The 13,141-nt window shown below is 36.8% G+C and overlaps 1 protein-coding gene across 2 annotated transcripts in view; it reads right to left on the reverse strand.

Annotated features, from left to right (window-relative positions):
• LOC136031235 (kinesin-like protein kif7) overlaps positions 1-13,141 on the reverse strand; it is an 84,013-nt gene that overhangs the window by 39,612 nt on the left and 31,260 nt on the right. For both annotated transcript variants that reach the window (XM_065710639.1, XM_065710638.1), the window contains exon 9: positions 3,676-3,900. In XM_065710639.1, coding sequence (XP_065566711.1) covers positions 3,676-3,900 — 225 coding nt within the window. The remainder of the gene's footprint in view (positions 1-3,675; positions 3,901-13,141) is intronic.

The raw sequence follows: 13,141 nt of genomic DNA on the forward strand, positions 1-13,141 counted from the left end.
TGATTTTCGTCCCTCCGTCAATAACAACAGCCAATAGGTGTCCTATTTGATAAAAGAATTCGGACTAAGCTTTTACAGCAAGTAAAAGATCAAGAGACAAACAGAAAAATTTCAAAAAAAACGTCCAGAAAAAAGTTTCTGGACGTTGCAAGGACCCTAGGGAGACAAAACATTGCTTTTAGGAGAACTGAAGAACTAAACGGCAACTGTGTTCAAATTTTTCAACTTCTAGCAAGATATATGCCTGCTCTTGACTCTTGGTTAAATGATATCTGATATCGGATATAGACCATACAGTTTCTCAAAACGAGTTCATTGGCTTGCTTTCAGCAAAAATCAGGGAGAAGATCAAAGACGAAGTCTCTAATTCAGAATTTTATTCTGCAATGGCGGACACGACAACCGATGCTTCACATTCTGATAAATTTTTGGTCGTAATCCGTACTACCACCTCTGAAGACACCTAGAGAGTGATTATTAGATACTAGCGAGGCTAATGACAAGACCGGGTATGGTATGGCAGAAATTATAATGGGAACATTGTCAAGGATAGGAATTCCTCTGGATAAGCTAACTTTCCAGTCTTATGACTATGCAATTGCAATGTCTAGTAAATTTAATGGAGCCCAGCAAAAAGAATAAGACACTGTTATAGAAAAAAGTTACAATTCATCTCTTTTGATAGTGGAGCTTTTCAACGTCCTTGAAGAAATATGCCCGTCCTTCTCTTCATCTACAAAGCATTTTGTCACCCTTAAAGAAAAAGCCTGTTGGGTTGTAAAGAGCCTTAATCTCCGAAACTTATCACAGACTCAGTGGACAGCTAGGGGTGAAACTATACAAGCAATACTAACTTCGTTCGGAGCAATGTTTTCAGCCCTTGAAGAAATAAAACAGATAAAGAATGCCGAAAAGAAGACGAGGGTACAAAGAATGTCTTCTGAAAAAAAGATTCTAAACTTTCATTTCATTGCCTGCCTCATGTTTATGAAAAATATCATGTACAAGATCAATATTGCAACAGAAAAACTTGAAGAAGAGGATATCAATATCATTGACACAATCGAGATGCTTGGAGCTACGAAGAAACTTTTCGAACGAATAGTCGGCGGATGAAGTGATCGATCTTTTTACAGTGGAGCAGTGTTTGCCAGAAGGATGGAAGTCGATCCAAAGGCAGATTTCACCAGACATCATCGTCAGTGACTTGGACCATCTCGTTACGACAGCCGAGCTCAGAGTCAAGGCGAGATATCGATTAGTTCTATAGACGACATTTAAGAATCCTACTTGACAGGAGTGATTAAAATGATCGGAGACAATCTCAGAGTTCCCTTATCAACTACCAGCTATTTTGCTCCTTATTTCAGTCTCTTTAAAAAAATTATTTCAGTTGCAGATACTGAGCTAGCAACAGCGTTTTTTACAAACCATGAACGAACTTCAGATACTACTGCTCTTCAAGTAGAGCTTGAAGTTCTGTTTCAGTTTTGCTAAGATGCTACTTCCTTCAGGGAAGTCCTAGGTGAAGGACATCGCCAACAACATCAGCTTAAGCAGGCGAATCGTCTTAGAAAATTGGCTGCGACAGCACCTGTTGCAGTTTCCCCTGCCGGAAGAATATTTAGCAAGCCCAAGAATGTTGAGAATTTGCTGAGAACTGCCATGGTTGATTTTCGACTAGATTTCTTCATGTTGTAGGCGAATGAGAAAGATCTCACCAGTGCCATTAAACAAGACTGTTCAGCGATGGTACACTTTGAAGAAGAGGCAAATACAAATTTAGCTGTTCTTAACAATTTATTGCTGGAAAGCGGTAAGGGTTTAACCTCCATTGATTAACAGAAAGTGCAGATTGATGAATGTGACAATACATTTTGGAATGCTACGTAAAAATATCACTTAAAGCCAAAAGGATGTTTTTCGCAAATATTTAAGCCAGAGAGTGTATGGGTTGAAATGGGGTTTTATGCTGTGTATTGGAGAGGGATTATCTGAAGCTATCTAGCCAAGATATGTTTCATCGAGCCATGTTTCTCCTTTCGACTGGAAAGTTTCATTCTATCAGATGGCACCAGTTTCAGACGGTGGACTAAAATCGAAAATTCCTCATAATACGCGACGGTTACTTGGCCCAACCGCCAAAGAAACTGGAGCTTTCCCTTTAATTCCCTCTAAGTAGTGAAATTAGAAGGTTGGCATGCGGCAAGAAAATCACCTTTTGAAAAAAGACAGATAGATTATTGATAACCTCGTACAACATAGTGTCGGTGGATTTATCCCGCCCCTTAAATGTGAATAAAATCTAGTTCCCGCGGAGGCTGGTAGTACAAAAACGTTTGATTATTCTATTTTTAAATTTATTTATATATATTTCCATTCTATAATTTGTTTTACGGCTAAAATTAAAAATACATAAGACTAGCAAAGAAAGAAAGAGGAAAAATGCGATAAAAAGGTTAAACTTGGATTAAAGAGATTTTTAAGTCAACAAAACACTATCTTGTTCCAGTTTTTTTGTATGCGCTTGTGTTTTTATTGTATGTATTTTTTTTTATTGTATATGATTTATAAGTGTTTTATTTTCTATTTTGTTGGCCCATTACAAGCTAAGCTACTTAGGCTTCGTAAGTACTTACCGTTTTGTAATTGTTTTTTTTTACCATTAATAAATTGATAGATTGATTGATTGATTAAATTAAAACAATTTTCGACTCAATAAAACACTAAAACAAGAAGAATCTCGGTACATAGTAATTGTTCATATCTCCAAATAAAATTAGCCCCGGAGTTTCACACCATCAAATAACACATACTGAAGTTTCTGATAACTAATGGGCTAATAACTAATATCTTACGTTCAAAGAATGAAAAGGCTACTAGCAGAGTTGAGAAAAAACAATTATTCCCTCAAAGGCTTATGATGCTAAGAAAAATTTATCAAGTCTTATTTTTAACATAGTTCGTCGTCACGAACTATAGGGATTGAATTAAAAGTAACCAAAACTCTAAAAAAAAAGCCATTGGATAGCAATATATATGCAAAATGACTATAATTTTTAAGGCCATTCCATGTATGCAAAATAAAAAGAAAAAATGTTTTCTACTGATGTTTCATTTTTCGATTAGCTTTTAAAATATTTGAATAAAAAACTTTATCATTTAAAGCAAATGCGAATTAACCATTCCTTTCATTCTCGAAGCTGTGTCATAAAAAGAAATTGTGCCTCTTATCGAGTAAGAAGTTTCGTTACAGCGAAGTCCAACTTTTCAACAATACTTAAATATTTAGACGTAATGTTTCGCATTCATAACAACATTTCTAAAAACACAATCAAAGTTGTTTTTTTGGGGTGAGGGTGGAGGGATATTTGAAGAAAAGAGTCCTGATTTTAAATTTATCTTACCATTTTTGAGGAAAAAACACTACATTTTAAGTATTTGCAAGTGCAAAACGGGTGTCATGGCCTGGTTGAGCTGACATGGAAGCACCCATGAAAAACTTTGCATACTGTATGGTTTGTTTTTACCTTTTCAGGAGTCAGGGTAGTTAACCATATCATCCCCTCCATTATACCCCCTTTATCCACTCCTGATCTCGAAGGAAGAGGGGGGGGTCAAATTATCCCATTCTACGTAAATTTATGGCTATACAGAAGAAGTAAAAAGAATTACTTGAATAGCTGATCCTGTAATGAACTCCCATGGTTGATTTCCAGTTTGTTTCCGAAGTTAAGCTGACAGCCATTTTGAGGAGCTGTCACTCTTTCCTCTCCCTCTGCTCGAATTGACTGCCGATACTCGTTTGAAATCACAGAATATGTGAGAGATTCTTCGGGCACCGGAGTAATGGGAATGAAGAAACGATCAGCGTTCAGGTAAGGGTTTACAGGTCGAAACCTACCAAAATAACAATAAATTTATATATATATATATATATATATATATATATATATATATATATATATATATATATATATATATATATATATAAAACTCGTGGTAACAAACTGTGAGTAAGGAGGGACACGGCTCAATAGTAACCAAACCTATAAAAAAAAAATTAATTTTGATATCAATATATAGCAAAAGAATCGGCCTATTATGTTGATTCCAAATATACAAGATTCATTAAATTTAGTGCACAGTACAGATATGTAGACAATGCGATCACATTAAAAAATATCTTGATTTTTGTATGTTTCTCAATAGCTCGATCCAGGATTTCTAAACGAGGGTTTGGATTAAATTTTAATAAATACAGAAATTTCTAGTACTAACCTCTCATCAATACTGCAACCAGAATAACCAGAATTTCATAAATATTGGGAGAGGGACCCGTGAAATAGCAAGACTATTTGAATTTCGCAAAAAAATATTTTACCACAAACGGGCAACCTAATAGTATGTGGTTTTAGATAATAATATTGCGCCATGGAGCATCAGAACTTTTTTATTATTGGTGAGGAATATGATTCCCTTGAAATTTTCATCTTTTACACTCTTTTTTGGGTCGTTAAGATGTCTTTCGAAATTTGATGTATGACCTTCGTTTTTCTTCTAATAACTGGTGGAATAGCCTTGTCCAAGAAAACAACAAACGTCTGTTAAGAACTGTTTGTCGTGAAATTCTTAGTAGAATTTTCAGAAAATTGAAGGACATCAAAAGAACTGTATTTGAATTATAAGAAGAATATAAAGTAAGTCTTGTTGTTATTTTGTTGTGAATATTCTGCCGCAAACTTGCAAGTTAAGTAAAAATTCTCACCAGAAAGCATTTTTTTATAGCTCATTAAGTTAACCCTAACAATTCTTTTCATTATCTTTCCAGTTTCAGGTCACGTGCAAGTTTGGTATAAAACTTGAAATGTTTCAGAATTTTGTGAATATTATTTGACATTATTTAATCATTCTAGTTATAAAGTTTATTTTCAGTTGTTAATCAAACTTATTTTTTGGAGAAGGGGAAGGGATTGAGCTTTTTTTATTATCTCCTTAATAAGCTCCTCAGTACTACAGATAATAAAAGGTAAACCAATATCAATAAATATATGGGAAAATAGGAAGCGACTAAACTTAATTTAGCTGCGAGCCTTCCTTCATGCCGACCACACAATTTCCCTTTGAGAAAAAATTGATAAAAATATGGAACGGAAATATCAATGCGAAGCACCAAACTTCCTAATCAAATGTCATCACGTTAAGGCATTGTTTAAATAAAACTTACTTTTACCTCGATCATCCAAATAAATTCATTCTTTATTTTGTTGTATGAGCTCTCATTAGATCCACCAATAGCCTTGATTGCATAATTTGCTGTAGATAAAATTCCTCAGCTTTAATATGACTTAGAAAAAGAATTTTATTATGCCAATACAAATAATTTGTCATTCGCATTTCTAGGATTTTCTTTTTTGGAGAAGGGGAGGGGGTTGATTTTTTTTATTATCTCCTTAGTTGTAGGGCCAAGATGGTTTTAAACCGATACTTCAATACTTGGTAGTATCGATCATCCGAAATGGAGCATCTGAGACATGATTTCTTTCTATACATCAAGTTTCATTAAGATCCGATCACCTATCTGTGAGATTAACGTTCCTCATTTTTCACATTTTACCCTCCCTTTAGCCCCCCAGATGGTCAAATCGGGGGTAAAACTGTTATGAAGCCAATTTGTGCAGGTCCCTGACACACCTACCACTTTTCATCGTCCTAGCACGTCCAGAAGCACCAGACTCACCAAAGCACTGGAAATCCCCTCCCCCTCCAACTCCCCCAAAGAGAGCGGATCCGGTCCAGTTATTTCAATCACGTTTCTAGGACTTGTACTTATTCTTCCCACCAAGATCATCCCGATCTCTCCACTCTAAGCGTTTTCCAAAATTTCCAGTTTTCCCCTCTGACTCCCCCCAATGTGACTGGATCCGGTCGGGATTTGCAATAAGAGCTTTAAGACACGAGGTCTTCTAAATATCAAACTTCATTAAGATTCGATAACCCGTTCGTAAGTTAAAAATACCTCATTTTTTCTAATTTTTCCGAATTAACCATAACCTGATAACAATCATTTTCCTTTTTCTCTTTTATCTCTTAAAGGTATTGTATTCTTCCTTACCCCCTAGACACTCGATTCGTCTTACTTCTTATCCTATTCTTCAGACTGTGTATACGATGCCACAAGCGATCCTACCCATGAAAAAATCTAGGTGGTGATAGTATGGTAAATGAGTCTTTTAAATATGGTGACTTTCAGGTTAGAAATAAGTTACTGAAGATTACAAATATGATCTTTGAAAAAGGGGGAGTTCCTAATGCTTTTAGGAAAACCTTATTTAGCCACTGTATAAGAAAGGTGATAAGAGTGAGGGCCGTAATTATTACTAAGGCCTGGAATAAGTGAGGATGAACAGGCTGCGTTGGGTAACAAAAAGATTGATCAGGTAGGCATCTTCACTTACCTTGGTAGTATCGTTAGTAAAGATGGTGAAAGCAGTGAAGATGCTAAAATCAGAATATCCAAGGTTCAGGGTGTTTTTTCACAGTTAGAAAAAAGTTTGGAAGAATAGGAAGATAGGTCTGCAAACCAAGATTAGAGAATCGGAAGGTGATTCTTTGACCACGACAGTGGTCAAATATGGCTCTGAAGCATGGGCGCTCTGAAAAGCAGATGAAAATTTACTAGATGTTTTCCATAGAAATTGCCAATGGATTGTTCTGGGTACCCGGCTGACTGATCGTATTTCAAACAGTAGGCTATACGGAAAATGTGGTTCAACCCCACTTTCTAGGGCTATAATGGAATAAAGTTTGAGATTTCTAGGACACATGCTGCGGATGAAGGATGACAGATTGCCAAAGATTTTCCTTTTCGGCCAACCATCTAGGGCTAAACAGAAAGCAGGTCGTCCTCGTTTGGTGTGGAAGAATGTCATAAAGAAAGATTCAAAGGGAAACTTACTCGGAGGGTGTAAATAGGGAGGCTTTGAATAGATTGGGACGGATGAGGAGCGTGCGTAGTTGTGTTGGCCTCAGGCGGCTTGGTGCTGCGTTGAGTTGTTAGTAGCAGTAGCAGTGGTTTAGATGTTTTCCAGAGGAGCTGTATTGCGGTCTGACCTTGTCTAATGGTTGAGATAGGAGATGATCGTACTGTGTAGGTATCAGTGCTGTAGTTCAATGTTACCAATCAAAAGCTACAAGCCTGAGAAAATTTGCCTGATTTTCAAAAAAGGGATCAGATTCAGCAAATCCGAGAACTATACATTTGAAGTTTCAAACTTCCATCAGCAAAAATGAAGAATTTCGCATTTTTTGCCAGAAGAAAAATCAAGGGTGCGTGATTATTTGTTTGTTTCTTTCGAGGGATGACCGCATCGAGTCCAAAATAGTCCAAAAATATAGGGAAAGGGCTCATTGGAACAGAAATTAAAAGTTCTAGTGGCCTTTTTAAGTGACAAAAAAAAAAAAAAAATAGATGCCCACTAGCCCCTCTTCCATCCCCCCTTTTCCCTCGAAATTGTCCGATCAAAATTTCGAGATAGGAATTCTATTTAGCATAGTGGAAAGTACAGCATATTCCTTTGGGGACAACATGACTCCCCACAGCCCCTGGGGATGGCTATGTAAGTTGTAAAATTTTCCCGTTGTTTATAGCCATATGTATAGTATTTGTCATTGGGAAGTATACGGACATTTTTTGTTTGGGGAGGGGATGTTCTCTGCTGGGGGGATTATCCACAGGGTGGAATGATTTGAGAGGAGGGATATTTCCGAAGAATGAATTTTCCAGATGAAATTTTACACTGAGGGAATATGCTAGAATTTTTATACGAAATTCTTTTTGTTTGTCATACTATCTCTTTGCCAACTCAATCTCACATGCGAAAATGCTAAGGGGAATTGTCCGGGGGAAAATTTTTACCGAGTTGAAATTGTCTAGAGTATTTTTGAGCAGCGGGAGGGGGGATTCTCTACCAGAGGAATTCTCCATGGGGGATTTTTTTGCAGGATAAATTCTCTAGAGGGAATTTTCTGCGGGAGCAACTTTCAACGAGGGAACGAGGGTATTTGCGGGAAAACTTTTCCACGGAGGAGGGGTTTCCGGCATGATTTGAAAAACAAAACAGAAATAAAAGTCGTTTTCAAATTAAAATGAAATAAGAAAAACTTTTGATTCGGAATCGCTTGCAGAAAGTTTCAGCTAGAATAGAATTGTTTGGGGGAATTTTTCTGGCGTAGAGGGGGTGGGAGTATTTTATGTAGTTGTTTTCCATGGAAGGATTCTCCGTGGGGGGATTTTACATGGAGGGAGAGCCTAATTTGTCGGCATTATTTAAAAATGATAAGAAATGAAATTAAAAAACAGGTTTTTTCAACTAAAACTAAGAAGCAACATCAAAACTTAACGAACAGAAATTATTATGCATGTGAAGAGGGTTTCCCCCTCCTTAATACTTCACTCTTCCCGCCTAAATTAATCGTTTAGTCCCGATATTTTATGAACGACTCAAGGGCCGTTTAATTGGAATAATGAGCATTTTCAAAAGTAGAAAAACTTAAGCGTAAAGAGCGAGGTATTAAGAAGAGGGCAACCCCATGTTATGAGCAATAATTTACATTTGTTCAAAGTTACGATGTTACTCCTTACTTTTAGCTGAAAAACGTGTATATATATATATATATATATATATATATATATATATATATATATATATATATATATATATATATATATATATATATATATATATATATATATATATATACTAGCTGTTGGGGATACCCCAACACCTAGTTGGTGGGGGCGCTTCGCCCCCCCCCCCTCCGCGCGCGTAAGTCGTTACACGCCATATTAGTTACGCGCCATTTTCGCTGTCCCATTGTCTGTGCATATAAATTGATTGTCAGGTTTACCAACTCTTAAACATGCAACATATAATTGTACATGGGAAAAACAATCCGTGTTTTCAGATCTATACCTCATTATTCTAATTATTGCCCTTGAGCTTTGTTGATGTTAATTACTAATCAAACATTCCCTGTGTTCCAGTCGTCATTTATATTCCCTGTGTCCCGGTCGTCATTTGTGTCCCGGTGTCCCAGTCTGTAATTTCTCTTTGAGTGTCCCGGTCGTCATTTATATTCCCTGTGTCCCGGTTTCCCGGTCGTCATTTGTGTACCGGCGTCCCGGTCTGTAATTTCTCTTTGAGTGTCCCGGTGTCCCGGTCTGTAATTTCTTCAGTCGGCAAAACATGACGTCAGTCGACAAACAACTTCATGACGGCATACAGCTCAATCCTTATAATGACGTCAGTCGACAAACATAACGTCAGTCGACACACAAACATGACGTCAGTCAACAGACAAACAACTTATTTATATATATATATATATATATATATATATATATATATATATATATATATATATATATATATACTAGCTGTTGGGGTGGTGCTTCGCGCCATTGTAGTTGTGTCCCTGTGTCCCACCTGTGAATATAGATAGATATATTTATATATATATATATGTTTTTAACTACGTAAAACTTGCGAATATACAACTTTCTTCGCTGCCCCACTGTCTGTACATATAAACAGATAGTCAGGTTTACCGACTCTTGAACATGCAACATATAATTGTCCATGGGAAAAACAATCCGTATTCAGATCTATACCTCATTATTCTAATCATTGCCCTTGAGCTTTGTTGATGGTGATTGCTAATCAAACATTCCCTGTGTCCCCATCGTCATTTATATATCCCCCCTGTGCCCCCCGGCGTCCCCGTTGTAGTTGTGTCCCTGTGTCCCAGTCGTCATTTATAGTCGACAAACATGACGTCAGTCGACACACACGTCCCAGTCGTCATTTGTGTCCCGGTGTCCCAGTCTGTAATTTCTCTTTGAGTATCCCGGTCGTCATTTATATTCCCTGTATCCCGGTCTGTATATACATTCGTTTTTGAATTCGTATATGATGAAATAATTATTTTTTTTTTCCTTTTTTTTTTGCAGTTTTTTTTTTGGCTTTTACCTTTTTTTTTAGCTTTTTTTAGTTTTTGTTCTTTTTTATTTTTAGTTTTTTTTGTAGTTTTTACCTTTTTTAGTTTTTTTCATTTTATTTTTTTAGTTTTCTTTTTCTCCTTTATTTTTCAGTTTTTTTTCTTTTTTTAGTTTTTTTTTTCTTTTTTTCTTTTTAGTTTTTTTTTGTAGTTTTACCTTTTTTAGTTTATTTAGTTTTTTCGTTTTTAGTTTTTTTTTCTTTTTTAGTTTTTAGTTTTTTACCTTTTTTTAGCTTTTAGTTTTTTTAGTTTTTTAGTATTTTCTTTTTAGTTTTTTTTTGTAGTTTTTACCTTTTTTAGTTTTTTTCTTCTTTTGTATTAATGCTAAAGTCAAGGTTCGAACCTGGAACCTCTCCAACCTAGAACCTGGAACATAACGCTTTACCAACTCAGCTACTTCGGCTTGAATACACTCGTTTTTGAATTGGTATATGATGAAACAATTCAGACGTCATATGCGGACAGACAGACAGACACACAAACAAACAACTTATTTTTATGTATATAGATAGATAGAAGATATATACGCATCAGTTATTTATATAATATAGTGTCTTATGGAAGGCCTAAAAAACGAAAATTTGTACCATCAATTGCGACATCAGCTTTACGGACAGCTAAAGTAAAGGTCACTGCTAAATTGTCTGAAGTAACCATAAACCAAAAATGTGTCAAAATGAAAATGAAGAGCAAAGACACGGGCGGTTAGAAGACGTGCGAAAGCAATAATTAGAGCATGTCAAAAATGAAATGAAGAGCAAAGGCACACGTGGTTAGAAGACATGCGACGCCAAGCATGTGAGCGAGTCAAAATGAATAGCTAAGACAAAAGCGGTTAGAAGAAAAGCGGTGGCGTATCAAAAATGAAAATGAAGGTCAAAGACACACGCGGTTAGAAGAACAGCGAATGAAAATGAGCAAGCCAATGAAAATCAACCCGGAAAGCGAGAATCAAAACGTGTCAAAATTGAAAATGATAGCGATGATGATTGGGTTTGTGATTTTGACATGGATAAGGTCATCAATGCCTACCATACCTTTGGTAAAAAAACAAAGGTTCGGCGTTATATATTTCATAATGATGAAAAACAATCCGAGGTAAAACGAACCAAATAAACTGAAAATGATAGCGATGATGATTGGATTTTCGATTTTGACATAAATAAGGTCATCAATGCCAGCCATACCTTTGAAAATCAAAACCCAGGACTAGATAAATCGTTGGGCGAAAAAGAAGTTGTGTCCCATCACCTGAACAATTAAAAGAAACAAAGGTTCGGCGATATGTCTTTCATAATGACAAAAGAGAAGCTGAGGCAAAATAAGAAGTTTTTGTCCCACCCCCTGAACAATTAAAAGAAACAAAAGTGGCCATCAATGAAATTAGTAATATAAAGGTCCATTTGGACGTGAAAACATCAAGAAAAGGCTCAAATTGTCTGCGTTTAAAAGACAAGCGACAATGAGAGTCCACATATAAAAACCTACCTTGTTAATAGGTTTTTACTTGAAAACGGTTCTTTTTTAAAATTTGGTACCCTGAGATTTTCTAGCCTGAAAAAAAACACCTGGATAGGTCATGAGTTTGAGAAAATTCATTTCAAACCTTCATTTTCGAGAAAAAATGCATGTGAGGGACGTCACATTTAGGTATTTTTCAAGAGCAAATATCACATCATTTTTTCCCCAGAGGTGTTCGTATCGTTTTATATCCTGTTGTGACCTTCCTCTGCGTTGCTACCTCTAACCTTCGGCTTTCCCACCCTTGTTATCATCAAGTCACATTTCTGTGTTTGTTTTGGTTTGTTAGTTTATATTCTTCGGATTTGCCCCCTATTTACGTCCCATGGCCCCAAAAATTTTTTTGGTCGTTAAAAGACTACCAGAACCGAGAGTAAACATACTATACGGGGAGCAAAGAGCTCACTGCCACCTCCTTCCACTCGCACAGGCTTTCGAACCTCTCCAATGACAAGATCAGGCCTCTGTCCCTTGCTAAAAACTGCCCAACTGCCTCTGCTAGTTAACGTGGGCAGCAGCTCAGGTTTTCGATCTTCTTGAACAGGCTCTTCCTCTGGCCCCTGCTGGATGTGCGCTCAAACGTTTGTTGTCATAACGCGTGGCACTCAATAAGGCCATCAGAATACAAAAAAAAAGAAAAGAGTGAGAAAAAGAGGGGGAAGGAGAAAGAGATAGAGAGAGAGAGAGAGAGAGAAAAAGAGAGAGAGAGAGAGAGAGAGAGAGAGAGAGAGAGAGAGAGAGAGAGAGAGAGAGAGAGAGAGAGAGAGAGTTATCCCCTCGAATATAATTTGATATGACCGAAAATAAACTGGAGTAATTAAATTGAAAAGGACAACTTCTTCGCAATAGAATTGCATTTTATTCATTAACTAGCTGTTGGGGTGGCGTTTCGCGCCACCCCAACACCTAGTTGGTGGGGGCGCTTCGCGCCCCCCCAAGCCCCCCCACGCGCGTAAGTTGTTACGCGCCATATTAGTTACGCGCCATTGTATTTGTGTCCCTATGTCCCACCTGTGAATATAGATAGACATATATATATATATATATATATATATATATATATATATATATATATATATATATATATATATATATATATATATATATATGTTTTTAACTACGTAAAACTTGCGAATATACAACATTCTTTGCTGTCCCATTGTCTGTGCATATAAATAGATTGTCAGGTTTACCGACTCTTGAACATGCAACATGTAATGGTCCATGGAAAAACAATCCGTATTCAGATCTATACCTCATGATTCTAATGATTACCCTTGAGCTTTGTTGATGGTGATTGCTAATCGACCATTCCCTGTGTCGCCATCGTCATTTATATATCCCCCTGTGCCCCCCGGCGTCCCCTTTGTAGTTTTGTCCCTGTGTCCCGGTCGTCATTTATATTCCCTGTGTCCCGGTCGTCATTTGTGTCCCGGTGTCCCAGTCTGTGATTTCTCTTTGAGTGTCACGGGTGTCATTTATATTCCTTGTGTCCCGGTCGTCATTTATATCCCCCTGTGGGAAAATATCCCCCATGGGAAAAATAATCCATATTCAGATC

The sequence above is a fragment of the Artemia franciscana genome, chromosome 9 (assembly GCF_032884065.1).
Source record: "Artemia franciscana chromosome 9, ASM3288406v1, whole genome shotgun sequence".
In the NCBI taxonomy this organism is placed as follows: Eukaryota; Metazoa; Arthropoda; class Branchiopoda; order Anostraca; family Artemiidae; genus Artemia; species Artemia franciscana.